Source organism: Anser anser (assembly GCF_964211835.1).
Source record: "Anser anser genome assembly, chromosome: 2".
In the NCBI taxonomy this organism is placed as follows: domain Eukaryota; kingdom Metazoa; phylum Chordata; class Aves; order Anseriformes; family Anatidae; genus Anser; species Anser anser.
Genome location: NC_139721.1, coordinates 13650844 through 13666020, shown reverse-complemented (window position 1 = coordinate 13666020; position 15177 = coordinate 13650844). Strand labels below are relative to the sequence as shown.

The window sequence follows — 15177 nt, the reverse complement described above, 5'->3', positions numbered from 1 at the left end:
ATAGAACTAGCTTTGCTGTTTGATGCTACTTCAGTTTTCAAATGTTTATATTCTTCATTTTGCTTTGAAGAAGCTGGTAACTGAGCCAGAGCTGTGATATCCTCACATAAGGCTCCACATTTGTCTAATAAGCTGGCCTCATTAAAATTGCCCATGAATCCTTAGTTATGAAATGTTTGAAAGATAAAAGTTTACACATAGTTAATTTATTAGACTGTCCCTTTTTTTCCCCTCATAATGGCTCTTTCTCTTTTTCCTCCCCATGCTCTATTTTTTTTTTGCTCTAAGCCCTTGTGCATCTTCTCCATAATGCCATTTTCATCAGTTCAAATTTTCAAATTATTTTTCCTGCTGTTGGGCTTTTTCTGTTTTATTCAATTTTTCCAAGTATTTCTCAACAGACACTGTCTCTTCCTTTCCCAAATCTTTCTTGTTCATAGTCTCTCATTTCTTCTCCTCCATTATTTATTCGCTCATAGTTTTTGCTTCTTTTGTATTCCTCCATCTTTTATACTTTCTCATACATCTTGCACTGTTGGCATCAGCGTTGTGAAGAGAGGCCATGTCTGCAAACTGTTGCTCAGGGAGAACATGATGGGGAAAAATGACCTTTCCTACCTGTGCCTAGATTTCATGCATAATTTTTTCATCCATTAAGGCAGAAGGCAGTCTTTCCAGATTAGGTTGTATGGCATTTTCTGTAAATTTAGTTGATTCTTTCACCTGACAAGAGGTAGTCCTGCAAACTGTTGAAAGAAATTACAAGGAATGAGCAAGGAAAAAAAAGAATTGAGGTGAGTGAGTGGGCACAGGTCTTTTAAGTTCCAATGAGTAGCTGTCACTGAACCCCTTTAAGCAATACGAATTTTTTTGTGAGATGGTATCTGTGGTGTCCTTAGAGAGTGAGAATTAGTGATCAAGAAATATTTGAACTTCTAAGGTTCTTCTTGTTTGTTGCATTCATTAAGAACTGCTGGAGGCCCTAATATTTTCTGTATGTTGAAATATTAAAAATACCCAAGCTGCTTTCTCGTTCGCCTTGCATGACCTCTCTAATGGGGTCAGGCCTAGGATGGCACAATACCTCCAGGCTGTTGCCTCTTTAAGCTTCTTTCCCAGCTAAGTGATCAGTCATGCAGAGAAACAACATGCGCTCCCTCTCTTTCTCCCAAGACCCAACTTGCCAATTAGCTGAGTGGGGTCACAGAGTGGTGTTGAGAATTACACACCTCTCAGCTCACTTCACTCACACTACTAATGTGAGAGGAGAATTCAGAGGGGTGTTAGTACTGAAGAGCCAGAATAAATTTTTTAAGAATGACCTTTTATTTGTAGGTTGAAGTAGGAAATGCATGCTGTTACACTCCTGTGTTTGTTGCTATTTTTGCTCGTGTTATTTGTCCTCTCCATTTGAAAGTTCAGGGCTTTGTGTTCTTTTTGTGTGTGTGTTGTTCTCTGTGGGCTAAATTAGCAGGGGGTGGCGGGTGATAGAAGTTATGCTTCAGAAAATTTGCCAAAGTTACGTGTAAGATGGTAACTAACTATAGAAATTTCATGATGACACACATGACTAGAGACTCTGGGGAATTGGAAAGGAAGATATTACTTGTACCTACTTACAGCACAGCTAGACTCACTCAAGATCATTTCTGATTTTTTTCCCAAGAAAAATCTGTGCCAGAGTACAGTGTGGGCTGCCTATTTCATTATTTGATAATTGTAGGGGACATGGGCCCAACTAATTTTTCTCCTTTTGTTTTCTTTATCTGAGTTCAAAAATCTGTGGTTGTTTGATGGGTCCCTCTTCCCCAAGGTATTCTTTTTTTTTTCCTGGACTGTGCCTATCTGTCAACTCAGGAAATCTGTGGTCATGAAAAGAATAAAGTGTGGTTCACTATTTTTGCTAGCTATTGTAGTAGACTTTATGCTGCAAATGCATATTATTTGATTTCCATTTTAAGTCTTATTTTGATTCCATTTATATGGTGGCCACCTTGAAAAACTTGCCAGTGTTACTCCAAAGACAGATTGTTTTATGAGAATATTTACCTGCATAAGTTAATAAGTGTTCCTCAGACCAGTCGGCCCATTTCACTGCTATTACTGCTCGGGCTCTTGCCCATCTGTTGACCCCTTCCAATAAAAATCAATGAAACACAAAAAAATCCAAAGTAATACCTTCTGCTTACAGCACATGTGAATCTTGTGCTACTATCATAGGTAGAAAAAGAGAAAAATAAAGAAAATTACTATTTAAAACACCGTGACATATAGCCAACTTCTCAATGAGGCATTTCCTACCACCCTCAGGTCTGCTGCAAATGTTTTTTCTGAGCATACAATCTATTTGATTTCTTTGACTGTGGGCATCCTTTCTGGATCCAGCTTTGTTAGTAGGATAAATTATGCCTTCCAGCAGTTTGCTACCAGTTTCCTGCACAGATCAGGATTTCACATTTCATGTGTATACACATCAAATCTGTATGAGTGCTCCCTCACCTTTTTCAATCACAATGAAGCAGACCTTGTAAAAATGGTAGAGTCTCTGTTTGAATTCTCAGAGGAAACCGTGTTTGTTCTTATGAGTGGTTATCCCAGATAAGCTGATGTCCTAGCAGGCAGGGGCAGAAGGAATGTAGTAACTTATGGCAACTAGGGCTTGGTGGAGTTAGTAGTAACCTAACTTTTATTGCAACTGTTTGCAGAGTGCATTTTTCTGTATTCCTCAAGTCACTTCAAAAGGGTGTACTCGTAACTCAGATTATAAATATGGTATAGAAACAGTGTTTTGCAGAGTTGTGGAGATATTGAATATGTTCATCATACTATGCGTTATTGGATGGTAGAAATATGAATGGAATTTAATCCACATTGTTAAATAGCTTTCACTGATGTTTTGAATTTTAGTGATTTTCAAATGTAATGCTTATGTTCAGCTTTAGCAATTTATTAATTGAGGGTGAAAGTATAAGATTGCACATTAAAATAATCAAACCTGCCACAAAATAAAAAATCCTTTTTTTTAATTTTCTTAACAGTTTTTTTTTATTTCCACATACCTAATAAATAATTTGGACATAGTTGAGTGTAGATTTCTTTTATTTTAAAGGAGAATCTATTTTCTTTCCTTGACTGCAGTTACTTTGTATAGATTAATCAAATGTAGAACTGATTTTCTTTAATCTTGCTTTGCTATTTAGGTTGTCTTAAATGGAGACACGGACAGTTATGTTATTGAGGGTTTGTTGCCCAACACGGAATATGAAGTTTCTTTGCTGGCAGTTTTTGATGATGAAAGTGAGAGTGAAGTTGTTGCTGTTCTTGGAGCTACATGTAAGACAAACTGTTGATTATAATTTTTAGGGATGTTAAAGTGGTTTAAATTCAATGTATAAATCTAATATTTAAAATATTGTCCATCTTTGGGTAGCTCTAATACTGAAGAATGTGGTGGTTTAGCAGCAGGGCTTTGCTGACTGTATTTTTTGCTATTCTTATTTAATATTATGTTGTAGGTGGCATTGAATCAAAATGATGGTTTGGCTTCCTCTCTGAGCAGTGGTATTAATAACCAATTGATCTGGAAAGACATTCTTCATTTCATTATTTAGTCTCAGAATAGTGTTCCCCATTAGAAGATATATTAAACTGGGGGGTGGGGGGGCAATAACTGTTTTAAAGTAATTATTTTACAGGAATTTCATTGAAGATGTTTGCAATTTATAGTATGCCTTTTTCTTTCTTATTTGTGTAATTTATACTCACTCACAGGAGTTGTGTTCAGTCTTGGCTGAAATACTGGTCCAGAAAGTTTACACAGGTATCCTGTGAAATTAATATAGAAATAACAAAGATAAAACTTGTAAATCATATACAGTGTAATGTATAGTCATAACTGAAACAGTGGTGAGCAATTTCAGTTAGATTGCTAAAGTCTTTGATTCAAAGACACACTTAGTCATATATTTATGACACACTTAGTCATGTATGTAAATCCATTGCTATTTAGTAAACAAATGTATTCTTAACTTTGAGCTAATAAAAGTAGAATTCTTATTTAGGCCAGACAGCTGGATGACATGGGCATATAGATGCATCTTCTGTACTTGATAAATCTGCTAAGTGATAAAATCACACTGAAGATTTTCCTCTCATTCTCTGTCAAGTAACTAGTGCTCCCCATGCCCATCTCTAAAACTGTTTGAATCTAAAAGTGTATTATTATTTCAAGTCTCTTTCTGGAGTAATGTGCCATTTGTGGAAATTAGCATTAACCAAGCACATGCATAAATGTTTTCAACTAACTAACTAACTAAATAGTGTCCTTTCTCTTTACATTAGGTACTGTCAGACATGAAAGATAACTTGCCCTTGACTGCTGCCATTATTTTTCTCTAAGAAATGAAACTTTTGGGGTTTACTGGAAGGAAATTTTTTTTTTGTTTGTTTTGTTTTGTTTTTGTTTTTGTTTTTGTTTTTCTGTGTGTGTGTGTAAAAGAATGCTCTTTGTAAGATTATGGGAAAAACACCTGTTCAACAATTTCTTTCTGGCATACAAAGGGAGCTTTAATGGGGAACGATGTTTGTTTTTCTTACCTAGTCTATTAAAGTACCAGTAACTTGCTGTTGAAGTGCAGGTTAGGATACTTGTTGGCATGCTGTAAACTCATATGGATCATTTCTGTTTTTCTATTCAATGAGGAAGAAATGTTTCTTCAAAATTTCATGCACACATTCTCTTTCCGTGGATAGTTAAGTAAACATCTATTTTTCGTGTGTAAATTCAAAAATATATTTGATTCTTATAAATCACAGGCTTAATTTTCAATATTCTCTTAAGATGAGAACTTACGGTCCATCCAAGTGATGCTGGCGTAGTGCCAAGTGTACTTTCAGTTTTTTCTTGGGCAGTAGCGAAGCATCCTCACAAAATCTTTGCTTCAGTTAATCTAAAAACCTTAACAAATGATCAAAGTGGAAGTCACGGAAGCTCAACCAGAAATGTAGAAGACCAAATCCATTCTTATGTAATGGTACAGTTTATAATTATGCCTTATCTGCAGATCTAAGTGCTAATCCTGCAAATACATGTGCCTAAAGTAAGCTAAATGAATAGTTCCCTTGTAGTCTCTGAAATGCCTGAAGTGTGTGGGATGCTCGTAGGTGTGAGCGCATAGTTTTTGTTGTCATGGATAGAAACCCAAGATAAATACTGTGACTTCCATATCTTGTTGAATTGTTTGTGAGCTGAGTACTGTTTTTCAGTTGACTGGACTACCACAATACCTACCACTGTGACTACTCCCAGTACCACAACTCCTAAGCCCACCATAGCAGGTAAATGGAACAAATATCAACAGTTTAAATGCTGAAGGCAAAGAGCTGAGGCTTCCTGCCCAGAATATAGGGGCAGATAGTACTGAGGGGCTGATAACCCCAGTACCTCATGGTTTGTGTGCTTGGCACACTACTATGGAAGATCTTGTTGAGGTGTAGACCCCAGGTGAGGAAAATCACCATTGAAAGGTACACCCTGTTGCGTTCCTCCACCACCCTGCTGTGTGTAGCCAGTTTCCAGCATCTGCCACATGTGGGTGAGGAGCCAGCACAGTGTAGGGACTCTGAATGCTACCAGAAATATTACATAGCAATGCAGAGACCAAGACTAATTTGGAAAATCCAGTTCTCTTTTCACTTTCCCCTCATATATATGAGCAAGAATGCTCTTTAGAATTTTGCTTAGTTTTGAAGATTATATGTATCTTCTTGGGAGTTCAGAAAACTGAATTTTATGGTTCACAAGTTCTACATTATTTCTCTTCTGTAACATTCTGTCTGCAGTGAGCTTTTGATTCTTAGAAAGCTTCACAAGCAGAGTAATATAAATAAAGCAAATGGGATCATATATATTAATGGCAGTATAGGATAACTATTATTTTATTAAATTGTTAGACTTTTTATGTGGTTAAGCCCAAGTACGACTGAACTGAATAGGCCTGCCCTAGGATGGACTTGGTGATAACTAGCACAATTTTAAATCTAAAATTAGAATTGATAAAATATTAATTATATTATTTTTTTTTCAAACAGTTTTTCGAACAGGAGTCAGAAACCTTGTTATAGATGATGAAACAACCTCAAGTCTGAGAGTGATGTGGGACATTTCAGATTACAATGTTCAGCAGTTCAGAGTGACCTATTTCACTGCGAATGGTGACCATGCCGAGGAAGCGGTAAGAACGGTCTGTATGGCTTTTTATGAATTGGCTTCATAAACTTGAAAAGTTTGCTTAATGATTGCGTAATAATTGCTAAGGCATGGTCTCTTGTTACGTGGCATTCCTGGTGCAATTAGTAAATGATTCATGCTTGGTATTACTGCGAGATAGAGCTTCAAAGTTTTAGTCCTAACAGCACCTGATGCATGGCAGCCATAGGCAGTCCAAAGCAGGATCAAGGCCCAGTCACGCACGTTTAAAGGAGTCAAAAGCCAAAAGACTTGCTTCCTGCCCTCTTCTTCCTGTATTTTTTAAATTTGTGTAAGGTTTTTGAGTGTTTTGTTTGTATTTTTAACTCCTAGGCCTTTTTGCTATCCTAAGATTGTGTTTTAACAATCCTTAAAGGTTTGCTCAGGGCAATCTTGAGTAATTTTTTTGCCTTCAGCAATTTTTTTTCCTTTCTTAACAGTCTCATTTTATTCTAAATAAGTGAAATTTAAGTTCAAATACAGACCTTCCATACTGCTTACATAATCTGAATATGCCACAACAGCAACAGCAGTTTTTAATCTAAGTGCCTAAGAATATTTGTTACTTTTCTAATACTATGTGATGATCAAAATTAACATAGTCTTACTGAAAAAAATGTTTCTGGTGATCAAGATTTTGGAAAATATCTGAAAGATTGAAAAATACTACATCTACTCTTTTGTGCATATATCAAATAATAAAAAATGAAGCCCTAAACCCTTTAGACTTGTTGAGATAATCTCAGAATGGTGGGAGGCCATGTGCTTTTTTTTTTTGCTTTTTTTTTTTTTTCCCTTGGGGAAGTCTTAATATTGCAGTTCTTGGCTTCCACAAACACTAGGTTATAGAATTTTGAAATAGCTGCATGTAGATATATTAAACAGATTAAATTGTAAAATTCAGGGTTATTTTCTAAGTTAATAGCTCAGAATGCAAAAATATTCCCTATATCAGCCTCCTTCATTAGCATTCCATTAGTGTCTGTCATGTGACTCACTTGTTTGTAGGACAGTTGTAATAAAAATATGTGATATTCTTTTTGAAGTCTATCAGACTATGTCAATTAAAAATATTACAAGAATGAGTTAATTGAATATCTTTTTTTTTTCTAGGCAAATGTGTCAGTCTTTTTTCAATTTGCTTTCATTTACCTTTTATGAGAACTTGGTAGAAAAATACTTCTAACCATCTTTCATCTATAATCTGAAAATGAACTCTTAATGCAGTGGTTTCCTTTTGGACTGGAAAACATGCTTTATGAATTTATCTTGACTATATGATAGTATAGTATGTAATACAGTGGCAAAGTTGCACTGTTCATCTAAAATTTCTGAAATTTAGATCCTAGAGTTACCATTTCAGCTCTGGAAAGCCTAATCAAATTCATTATATGAATAGTTCTGTTTTAATCATAGAATCATAATATTCACTTACTATAATTTTTAAAGGAAATTAAAACTGTAAGAATGGTTTTTAAATTCTGGTTATTGAAGCTGAATTGACTCAAAACGTCATAGAAGAAAATTATAAAATCTTAAGATGAGGTAGGTATCTTAGCTCTAATTCTGCAAATTATTTAAGTACACACTCAAGTGATAGCTTTGGTCAGAAGCAAACAGATTAACCATGTGTTTCATCTTTGAGATCTATCATGTGCACAAATACTTTACTGAATAAGGAACTACTTAAGATCATACTTAAAAGTAAGCACATTTTAAACTGAAGGAAGGTATTTTGTCATTTGGCCTCAAGCACCTGAGAGGTGCAACATGGATGTTAAAAAAAGTAGTGTTTGTAAGTTGAACTACATTTCTCAAACAGAACCCAAAATTTTTTTGGAATTTGACCTTAAATATATTATAGCGTGACAATTCTGTAGTAGATGTGTAGGCTTTTTGGCTCAGATTTCTGTCATTTAAATTTCAGTTACTCCTCCCTTTCCATAAAAATATTAATAAGATTTTTAATTCTTTATGCAATTAGCTGAAAATCAAGGACTAAAAAATGTAACAGAATACTTTTCACTGCAGAAGGGTTAAGCCCTAAATTATATGTTCCTTCTTGGGTGTGCTGTACATGCTGGAAGGATCACATTTTTTTTTATTCCTTAAAGCCAAGAATGTTTCTCATTGTTGAAAACTGTATTGTGCTGTGGAAGATTACCGATGTGCAGATGTGGAAAAGAGAGACTTCTTAATGGTTGCATCCCCTCTTTTAAAAACCTAAACACTTGGTGGTTTTCAGAAACTTGTGTGTTTTGAGTATGTGTATACAAGAGTTTAGCACAGGAATCTGTCATGCGCTAATCATCCTGTCCTAATATAATTTCCATTTTCAAAAAACAAATGAAATATTTCTTTGACAAGTCTCAACACCTGGGTGTACTAGATTAATGTCTTTCTGTGTATCACATGACAAACTTAGAAGTAGTTTGAGTGTATCCTGGAGCATTAGATCTGGTGAGAGCTTTCTTCTTTTCTAGAAAATTTTGTTGTGCCATCATCACATGCATCCTCTTTTAACCACCAAAACCCCTTGAGGCTCACTGTCTGCTTTTTCCCCTTGAGTTAAAATGGCTTATTAGAGGTCTTTCAATTTCTTGCCAAATGTGTGAGGTTGCTGGCTCAGGTAATAGGTTCACACAGTGGACAGGGGACAGCGAGGGTCTGAAATAACCTTGAACCTTGAGACTGTTTGAACCTTGAGACTGTTGCTTTCAGTAACACCACTTCAGAGAACAGGTTTGGTGCAGGAAATAGAGACTGGTATTCTTTTTACTGTGTCCTCTTCCTGTGCCAGGTAGCTCCCAGTGAGGAGGCTCGCTGAAATTAAAATTTTACTGACAAATTAAAAGATTGTGAGGCTTTTCTTGGGTACTTCTACTACACTGGTTGTTGTGGCTCCGATGAATACATAGTCATTCATTGAAGGTTTTCAGGAATAGCTGCTATGAGGAAACCTTGCACTGTGTTAAAAGAAACAATGCTTAATTTCCTCTAGAACTGGCAAAACAGTCCAGAAGGATATTTGCAGCTTCTTTATTTTCTTTGGGTTTTCTTGGGGGTGGGACAAACCTGTTGTATTCTGGTTTGCTCAGTTTGTGCTGCCTGATCTCCTGAATTCATTTTCCCTCATCCCAGGGAAGGAAGATTTTCTGTCCCCAGAGAAAGAAAGTAACAATCAGCCTTTGTTAATGGCTTTAGCTTTGGACAATTGTTTTCATGTCAAGAAGAAATAAAATAAGAGGCTTTATTTTGTCTGTACAGTTGTTTAAGTACTAATCATGAATACGACACCAGTGGTTTATGGAGCTCATAGATTTAATACAAAGCTGTGGTGTTTCATAAGCACATTCTCTTTTTTATTCTGCTCAGGTATAATCAATAGATCTGCTAAAAGATGTGGTAATTTCATTGTTTTATTTTACCATACAGTGCCAGAAATATTTGAAAATGCAAGCTCTACTACAGCTGTGGCAGTGAAAAATGGTGTCACATGTATAATATTAAAAGGTTTTGGCCTTAATCATTAACCTTGGTTTGTTTCTGGTATTCTGACTCTGCAGGTAATGGTGCCTGGGAGACAAAACACTCTTCTACTTCAGCCTCTGCTGTCTGATACAGAATACAAAGTCACAATTACTCCCATCTATGCTGATGGAGAAGGAGTCAGTGTCTCAGCTCCTGGCAAAACATGTAAGTACAATTTTTCTGCAGATCTTTGGCCAGGATGTATATGAAGAAAGGCTTATTCTTTTGGCCTTTCATTCTTGACTGCAGCGATATATTTTAATATAAATGTGGGCTTATTTTGCGTGATATATGTGATGCAAGAGCTTTATATTAATCTCAGTTCATCGGTTTATAAGCAGTGGGTTGCTTCTAACTGACAGATTGTATTTTATATTCAAATACAGTGAATATGCAGAAACTTATTGAGTAATAAAGCCGGTAAGTCTTTTATAGATAACCCACCAAGGATAACCCAGCTAATACAGAAAATAATGTAAATTGTGCCTGCTGGGATAGTATCAAGCCAGCCATTGTACTGTTAGATGTTCTTTTGTGTGAGATCATTACATCCAAAAGGTCATTAGAAATACTGCTGAGCTTTTTATAAAAGTAGTTGCATTATCTCTAGAGTTCTGAACAAGTACCAGAAGATTACTCAGCTCTAACTTAAGTTGCCTCTCTACAGTATATTGATAGAAAAACATCTCATTGTGTACTGCTAGTCACGGTAGTATAATTTCATGGAATTATCCTCCTAATTTACATAGTTTATGCCTAAATTGAAATGATGTTTGTGCAGACACTTAAATCACTTTTAAATCATTCAGTTTGAAAGTGTAAGTGTTCACAAGCTCATGATTTATATTTTTAAAACCTCGTACACTTGGATTTAAAGAAACTATATAAATAAAAGATCTCCGAGTAGCCTGATATTTAAAAACAAACAAACAAAAAACGACAACAACAAAAAACAAGGGACAAAGTTGGGAACTAATCTGGAAATTCATTTTTTGTTGAACAAAAGTTGAAATTAGCCCTTTGTGTAACTTGATATAACTTTCTTAAATACATCAACAATAATCCACTGGCATAATTCCAAGGATGAATTTGTTTCAAAGCTTTCATTCTGGTAATTTTGCCCATAAATTTGGGAGTACTGGGTATCTCATGATTTTCATGTGCATGTCTGAGTTCTGTGCATGTGCTTGTATGAGTTACACTTGTAAAGGCTCAGTGTGGTTTCTTTTTAGTACCCTTGTCTGCTCCTAGAAATCTACGTGTCTCAGATGAATGGTACAACAGATTACGTATTAGTTGGGATGCCCCATCATCACCAACAATGGGTTACAGAATTGTCTACAAACCTATAAACAGTGAGTTTTTAAATTGACTTTTTTGTTGTTTGTTTTTGACTGTACGTTTTATGTTTTAATATCATCTTTTGCTGAGTTTTGTACTTAAATCTAATAGTTGCAGCTTTAAAAGTTAGAACTTTAAAAGTGCTATTAAGTTAGATGTCTCAGTTTTTGAATATGAGAGTTTTGTAGAGTTATGGAATGATACAGGTTGGGAGGGATCTCTGGGGATCATCCTTTCCAGCTCCCAGATCAAAACAGGGCTAGCTTGGAACAGGTTTCACTGGACCTTGGCCAATCAAGTTTGTAACATCTCCAAAAATGGAGATTTCAAAACCTCCCTAGGCATCTGTTCCATTTTTGACTGCCCTCACTGAGAAATTATTTTTCCTAATATCTAATCAAAATTTCCCACATTACAAATTTTGCCTATTTCTTCTTGTCATCTTCCTGTTTGCCTCAGAGTCTGGCTCTGTTTTCTCTTCTCCCTCTCATTATGTAGTTGTAGGCAGCAGTAAAATTCCCCCTAAGACTTCCCTTCCTAAGGCTGATCAAACCCAACTCTCTCAGTCTGTCCTTGTATGTCATTTTACCCTGACTCCTATTTATTTCAGAGGCCACCTTTCCTTTTCCTCTCTCTCTCTTCTGTGGTCCTCCTGTCCTTCGACTTCCTTCTCCTTACAAAACAAAACTTTGGTTTCTTGACTTTTACTTCTGCCCTACTCCTGCCTAACAGGCAATTGCATTTTTATTCATGGACCATTTTGTCTATGCTGCATCTGCTCACCTGCACCTTGCAGCTAGACAAAATATTACCAAAGACAATGCTATTGTTTCTTAAGTCTATCCAGAACAGCTAGGAGAGGTGAGAAGGGAACTGTTTGTACTTCTGTTTTGGTATGGTTTTATGCTTTTCTGTTTTCAATATCATTTTTGCACAGTGTTAAAAGATGCTTTTGTATAAGAACCCCTTAGGGACTGTTCTGCTGGCTGGCATCTGCTGTCCTCTGTTGGTCCTGGCACACCATCAAACTGAGGAGATCTTTGGCATCCTATTTAGGGCAGTAGTAAGTCACTGAAGCAGAACAAAAGAGTTTTAACAGATGCCAGTGTCTAGCCCTGCCCTAATGAATCCCAGTGCTGAATTTCCCAAGTGTTTTGGGTCTTCTGTCCATACAAGGACTGCACACTGTTCTGAGCAGAGTATCTGTCTTTGTGCATGTTAAGAAGAAAAAAAAAAAAAAAAAAAAAAGGGAAGAAAAAGCAGTAACTTTAGGATTGCATGTAATGTTGGATAGGTCTTAAGATTTGTTTTTACTACCTGCTAATTTGGTGGATGGGCAAATCCTTTTCTAATTTTTTATTTCATCTTTTTTTTGCAGTCCCTGGTCCTGCGTTGGAGACCTTTGTAGGGGATGATATAAATACCATTCTTATTCTAAATCTCTTCAGTGGAACAGAGTACAGTGTGAAAGTATTTGCTTCATACTCAACAGGCTTCAGTGATGCCCTAACAGGCGTAGCCAAAACCTGTAAGAACGATTTCATGCTGTTCAGATCTCTACAGGCTGCTTTTCACTGTAACATTAGCTTTGTGCAGCTCCCTGAATAAATTTTCACATGGAATTGTTTTTCAGTTATGCACAAATTGTTTTCCTGAAATGGAAATCTCTTTTTAATCAAAGTATGTCATGCTTTACAATCTACTGGACATTAGCAAACAGGGATCATAAACCAGATGATACTATTTACCAGCGAAACATTTCATAAAATCATAGAATGGCTCGGGTTGGAAGGCACGTTAAAGATCACCCAGTTCCAACCCCCCTGCCGTAGGCAGGGATGCCACCCACCAGCCCAGGTTGCCCAAGGCCCCATGTAGCCTGGCCTTGAGCACCTCCAGGGAGGGGGCATCCACAGCTCCTCTGGGCAACCTGTGCCTGTGCCTCACCACCCTCTGAGTGAAGAAAGACATTTGCCTAAAAATAGATACAAACCTCTTTAATGGAAAATCTGTTTACTCTTTTTTTTCTTTTCTCTAGCTCCATATATAAAAGTATAATTAATATTTATATCTCTAAATCTCAATTTATTTTAAAGTAGATTTTTGGCAGAAGTAGTGCTTTTATAATACTTTTATACTGATTTTTAGTGACTGCCTTTTTAGCAGCGTTCATTATTTAGTCTTAACTACATTGACTGAAGTTTCTAAATTCTGATCTGAAAATTCACATATTTTTCCTCCCTTTTTTGGTTTTATTGATGACATTTTTGTAAGCAGCCTTTAAAATTATTTTTTTTTAAATGACTTTTATAATTCTGTTGTCGCTTTTTCTCGTGTGTCATATTTGAGGAATAAATCTAGTTTTTTTAATATTTAATTTTCAGTGTACCTGGGTGTGACAGATCTGGATGCATATCAAGTCCGCATGACTAGTCTCTGTGCTCAGTGGCAGCTTCACAGACATGCTACTGCATACAGAGTAGTTTTAGAATCGCTTGTGGGTAAGTTACTAAATCGTTTGATATACATTTGCAGCCCAACCCAGAGAACTGAATTGCATGAGTTAAGAAATTGTATGTGGTCAGACCTGTAGACTGGCTCTGGGAAGACTGGAAGTGATGGACAGAAGGAAGAGTTATCTACACATTGAAAGTTTCAGGACATCTCTGTCCTTTTACATCAAATAGATGTTAACTCGTCCTTTTTATTGGTGGGAGTTTTATCTGTCAGTAGAAGATATGTGATTACATGAGCTCTTCACTGGTGTAAGAGACAGACAAAAATGAAGTGAATGCATTTAAGATTGTAAATAAGCCCATCAGGGATCACTCTGTAGGATTAGGGGAGGGAAGAAGGGAGGGAAAACTCTGATTGAATCCAGACCATGTTCACAGTCAGAACAGGGTCCAGTTTTGTCTGTTCTCATGCAGCTGGTTGTTAACTGTAGATTGCAGTAATGTTACTCATCTGGATAAGCATGAGGTGTTTTTATGTGGCAACACGTGGTGTCTTGATGCTTTTAGCAAAGGCTATATAGAAAGTGAAATATACTTTCTTCTGTTTCACTGTGATTCTCACGTGTAGCCAGAAGAGGTTATGGAGACGTCACTGTTTGTGCAGAGTAATTTTCTTATCCCCAGTAGACATGAAAGAACTTTTGAATGGTGACAAATTAGAAGCTTGGATAACTTGAGAGAAGTGTAGTTAATAACATTTAATGACATCTATCAAAGTTATCATGAAAAGTAATACTAATTTGATTACAAAAGAATAATGACATTTCTGTGCTATGGCAAATAGGTGGTGATACGGTTTATTTGAAGGCCTGAAATACAGACAAGCTATTCTGAAAGCAGAGGTCTTTGCTGACTCAAGAGAGCACAGATTTTCTTCTCAGCTGGGAGCTAGACAGTATTCTGTTTTCTTGGTGCCTCATTCCTCATCTATATAACTGCCAGAACTGTTTTAACTGAGCCAGAATTGTTTTAACTGAGCCAAGAGAGCCTAAATATGAGCAAAATGAGCTGAAGTGTGAACAATTGCCTCTTAATAACATCTATCGTGAAGAATTTTGATTGTCAGATAGGGTATGTGTCTCATCCAGGCAGTGATCATCTATTTTTATACTAATCTAATGCATCCTGATAAGCATCAGATGTTTTTTTCCCTTGGCAGTGAATGACTGGCATTTTGTGTTTATACTCTGTCGAATGTGAGAGCAGTTGCTTGTATATTTCACTGTAATACTTCTTGCTGCTACAGAATATGAATTGTGCTGAAGGTTTTCTTTTTATTATTAAAATATGCCTGAAGCTATTTCCAGCATCTAGGCTTTTTCCATTGTCAACATTTTTTCCAGTTCAGAATTTAATGGAATTTATCTGAAAACCCTATAAAACCCTATTCCTTAACCAACATATTTAATGGTTACTAGTGGAAGCTTGAGTACAATATGTAGTTCAGTCTCTTTTGCAATTACTAAGCAGATTACAGACTCTGAGAACCAGAGGCATAGACAAAAGATGCTGTGGAATTGCATAATGCAACAATTCCTCATT

The 15177-nt window shown here is 36.3% G+C and overlaps 1 protein-coding gene across 6 annotated transcripts in view; it reads left to right on the top strand.

Moving 5' to 3' along the window:
* The window catches only part of COL14A1 (collagen type XIV alpha 1 chain), a 127603-nt gene that overhangs the window by 56162 nt on the left and 56264 nt on the right, over positions 1-15177 (top strand). For 4 of the 6 annotated variants that reach the window (XM_083827098.1, XM_083827096.1, XM_083827100.1 and 1 more), the window contains exons 17-23: positions 3201-3333; positions 5266-5337; positions 6091-6242; positions 9814-9943; positions 11011-11133; positions 12498-12647; positions 13504-13620. In XM_083827098.1, the coding sequence (XP_083683224.1) occupies positions 3201-3333; positions 5266-5337; positions 6091-6242; positions 9814-9943; positions 11011-11133; positions 12498-12647; positions 13504-13620 (877 nt within the window). The remainder of the gene's footprint in view (positions 1-3200; positions 3334-5265; positions 5338-6090; positions 6243-9813; positions 9944-11010; positions 11134-12497; positions 12648-13503; positions 13621-15177) is intronic. The other 2 variants (XM_083827097.1, XM_083827101.1) reach the window with 1 other exon arrangement.